Raw genomic sequence first — 4,340 nt, forward strand, 5'->3', positions numbered from 1 at the left:
CAGACCTTGATCTGGAGGGCACACCTTTAGTGTGGACCACACCATCTGGAGTAATTGAGTCACTATTGAGGTTGGATTTGAGGTCTTTTTCTCAAGCTTCAATCAATGTGTAAGAGTATATCTGTTGATGTACTGTGTATCAGTCTCAGCTCTAGCACCACCTCTGACTTTCTGAGGCCATGCTCCCCAAAATGAGTGACTGAACCTCTGAACTGTAAGTGAGCCACCAAAATGAAATATTTCCTTTATTAGAGTTGCTGTGGTTATGGTGTCTTTCACAGCAATAGTAAATCCTCAATAAGATAGAAACCATCTGTGATAAGACTCTTAGTTGTTGTTATTTAATTATGTCAAGTTTAATTTATAGCTTTAACATATTCACAACTTTCTTAAATAGATCATCAAGTCACAAGAGAGATACTTGACTGAGAAAGTTGAATTTTTTGAGGAGTCTCAACAGAATGGCTTCACAGCACAACAACTCCTTTAAACCCCAGTCACCAGAAAGTGGCCTTGTATTAGACAACAGGAACTTCCTTCCAAGCCAGGATACTTCTCTACAGTGGGAAGAAGATATCTGTAACTTCTCAACTGCTCAGCTCAACTTTCCCACAAATGACAATGGTTACTGTGCAAAGCAGGAACTGCAAGCAATGTGGAAGTGGTTTACCTCCTGGTTGAAGCCAGAAAAGAGTAGCAAGGAGCAGATGATTTCGCAGCTGGTCTTGGCTGAGTTTCTCAAAACTGGGCACTACAAGGACAAGTCTGTCTTGAAAGAGAAGTGGGAATCAAATGGCAGAAACCTGGGGAGATTCATGGAGGATCTGACTGATGAGTGCTTGAAGCCTCCCATCATGGTGAGTACCTTGGTTGAGAGATGGTTAAGTTATCAATCAAGACAGTCATTTATATTTGGGGAAAAGTAAGAAGATGTAGTTATTTCATATGTGAGGCTGTCCCACTTCAACAAAATATTTACAGTAGAGATTATTTACTACTGTAAATGTAATATAAATTTAATGGGATTATAAGTTTAAGAAGCTCATGGCTCTTTTGACTGATACAATTATATTTAGATTCTTTACATGATGATAGGGAGACTGGGAGATGATATTTGAGCAAAGCTTGTAAGGGTTTAGAATAGAGACCCTGGCTGGGATTTGAAGATGGCTCATTTAGGTAGGTGATTTTATATTGTAATTATGAGTATTTAGTTGGAATTGCAGCACACACTTAAATTTCTGGCTCTCAGACCTAGTCTGTTATTCCAGGACCTGGGCTGTGTAAACTGGGGATCTAATTGACTTAATGGTTTTCTAAATTGTCTACTACATGTCATTAAGTTCCTATGTAAAAAACTCAATGTGCAGGAATGTAGAATATGATTTCTGATGATGAAATGTGGCTATTAAATGAGCATTCAACACCAACACAGCCTTAAGAAAAGTCCTGATGAATAATAGTGCTGCAATTCAAAGTTTTAGAACTGAAATTCTTAATTTGGATGAAACTACATTGAAACTTCTATAAATGTCTAGGTTTGCATAATTCTCAGTTACTCTCAGAAATGGTCAAGGTGGTGATATTTTTCAAACACCCCATACATACATTTCTAAATGTCATGGTTGAAATAAGTTCTTATTGCCTTAAACTTTTAAATTTGGATATTACTTGGCTTGTTTCATTGCTTCTTTAGGGTTTTTTCCCATTTGGGACTGACTTTTATTCAACTGGCTTGAGTAGGATTCAGAGGAATTATACTTTCCCAGCACTTCAAGTACTGGATTAAAGCTGTCCACCACCACACCCTGATGTTTATTTCAGGTTTTTACTCTATGCACACGTTGTCATTTCAGTTTGTTTTATCCCACATTTCACTCCTTTGATTTTGTTTTAAACTGATCATTTCATGATTGAAACTGAATTCCAAATAAAATGCTGTCAGGTTCCTAACAGCAGAGACAGCATGTTTAGGTGGAGACAATATATGTGTTAGAAGGGTTTCAGCCAGATGTGTGTTGTACTAAGGACTTAATAATAGAAAACAACACCCCTTACAAATAGAGCTATGATACTAGGGGCATCATCAACCAAGGGTTTTTATCTAGAGTTAGTAGTTAAATTTAGCAACCAAAAATATAGGTATTGGAAATACAACCCACTCCCACAGCAAAGTGAAGTGACAGTGGAAGAGATAGGGACCACTGACAGACTAATGGCCATAAGTGGGGGATGGGAAATCCTCAGCTACCTGGGAATGAAAATGTCAGAGTCATGCGCATGAAAGCAGAAAGTTACAATTGCCAATATGACACCAGGACACCAAAAGGACATCAATTACACAGTTACTGTAGACATCCTAAGAATTTCAGAAAAAAACTAACTATTACTAATCAAAGGCTGAATAAGGAGCTTCTAGCATAGCAGCCATCTGTCAGACAAAGACTACAGAAATGTTAAGGGTTCTGGGCACTGATTAATAACTATAGATCCTGGGTGCAAGAGAAGGAGGAAAAATAAGGAGCTACAAATTAAGGAGACACAGAGAAACACTAGCCATACAACTCTTTGTTAAACAAAAAAAATTATTAGAACAGATAACACCCATCAATTAACAGAAGAGGCCCTAGAGGTGCAAGGCCCACAGGCAAGTCTATGTCAGAATTTTTACAGGCTCCTTTGGGTCTTCTCGATCTCCAGACTACCTCCCTCCTTGATATGTCCTACCTAGCCTTGGTGTCTTCTCAGTAAACCAGCTATTTCATTATAGTTGCCCTAGATTGGGTGGAATGGGGACAGTCCTTGGAAAAAAATGAGAAGCCTTTTTTGATGGAGTAAGTCTCTATTTTCTGAATTGGAACAGGAATACATTTCCTTGTTCAATGCATTGACCAGGTGAAGAATATGTTGTGGCTAGACATTGCAGAAACCTAACCTTACCTTTTCCCTTGGTACAGTGACTCAACACTTGCAAATACATTGTGAATAAGGACTTTAGAAAACATAACTTGTGAATGACAGAATAACACCATTAGAGATGAGAGATAGACAAATGACCTAACTCATAGTTCAGTGATCCCGTGCAATCAGTTAGAGGACAGGTTTTCACTCATCCACAAATCCACAGATTCATTGGCAATGGTCCTCTGGCTTTGTTTATAGGTTCACACCTCCATGCAGGGGCAGGAAGCCCTCTTTTCTAAGAACATGTCTTTAGAAGAAACCATCAACCTTTTGAAAGAGCAGCAATCAGCAAGAAGTTCAATACAAGAGAGTGCAAAGACACCCTTGCCAATCCCCCAAGACATGTTATTGACAACAGGTAAGTGTCAGGAAGCTGCACAGAGGAAGGGGGTTGTGTCGGGATCTTTTCTTGGGCACAGTTTCATAGACTGTCTTATTTCCACAGGACATGAAGACTGGGAAGATAGCCAAAACAATGGCTGGAGCAATAGTGATGTAAATGATGGGGATAGTAGTCCTGGAAATGAGATGGACTCCCTTTCCCTTATCCAACAAGTTCAGTTTAATGAACCTAAAGACAGAAGTGTTTCTGATGGAAATCCTCTGGATTTAAGCAGAACAAGTCAAGTCACCTCTAGGTACCAGGAAGAATTTCATAGAGGAACTTCTTCTGAAGATGTCCCTATGGAGGTACAACCAGAGATTATCTCCAGTCCAGAGCAGACAGAAGACTGCCAGAATCCTGATGCAAGCTCCACACGTGGGCGTCGTCAAAAGAGACCCCTCAGAGACTCAAAGACATACAAATGTGAGGAATGTCCCAGAACCTTTAAATATCCCAGTAGACTTGCCGCCCACCAGAGAATACACAAGAAGCAAAAGTCATTTGTCTGTAAAACATGTCATAAGGGCTTCTATACTCGCTCAGACCTGAGAGTGCATAAGGTCATACACCAGGAAAATAAACCTTTCGAATGTAGTACATGTGGAAAGTCTTTCAGCAATCAAACCAATCTGAAAGCTCATGAGAGGATTCACACAGGAGAGAAGCCCTACACCTGCTCCCTGTGTAACCGTAGTTTCCGCCAGTCATCCACATACCACCGTCACCGGAGGAATTGCCACAAAGCAGACTGAACTGTGTTCCTTCCTCACCAGATAATAGCAGGGCTCCAGCTTACTGTTTCATCTGTAGATGAAGAAGCATGTAGCTTCTAAACAGCAAGTAACCATTGAAGACATGACTTGTAACTTCTGGATTGTTCCATCTATCTTTGTGGATAAAGAAGATGAGTCTGTTTATGTTAAGTAATATTTTTCCAAAGCCTTAAATTGCTTATAATTTCTGCCTGATATATATTAAATAAATGAATAGA

The 4,340-nt window shown here is 39.5% G+C and overlaps 1 protein-coding gene across 1 annotated transcript; it reads left to right on the forward strand.

Annotated features, from left to right (window-relative positions):
* The first annotated feature begins 461 nt into the window (after nt 1-461).
* On the forward strand, nt 462-4,101 carry LOC131904314 (zinc finger and SCAN domain containing protein 4D-like). The gene is made up of 4 exons (XM_059255412.1): nt 462-857; nt 3,163-3,322; nt 3,410-3,586; nt 3,893-4,101. Exons 1-4 carry the CDS (start codon nt 462-464, stop codon nt 4,099-4,101), a joined length of 942 nt encoding a protein of 313 aa, XP_059111395.1.
* Nucleotides 4,102-4,340: the final 239 nt, after the last annotated feature.

Source organism: Peromyscus eremicus, chromosome 1 (genome assembly GCF_949786415.1).
Source record: "Peromyscus eremicus chromosome 1, PerEre_H2_v1, whole genome shotgun sequence".
Lineage (NCBI taxonomy): Eukaryota > Metazoa > Chordata > Mammalia > Rodentia > Cricetidae > Peromyscus > Peromyscus eremicus.

Coding starts and splice junctions, on each gene's coding strand:
- LOC131904314 (XM_059255412.1), top strand. CDS start 462: ATGGCTTCACAGCACAACAACTCCTTTAAACCCCAGTCACCAGAAAGT. Junction 858..3,162: donor GCTTGAAGCCTCCCATCATG/GTGAGTACCTTG, acceptor CTTTGTTTATAG/GTTCACACCTCCATGCAGGG. Junction 3,587..3,892: donor TCTGGATTTAAGCAGAACAA/GTCAAGTCACCT, acceptor ATACTCGCTCAG/ACCTGAGAGTGCATAAGGTC.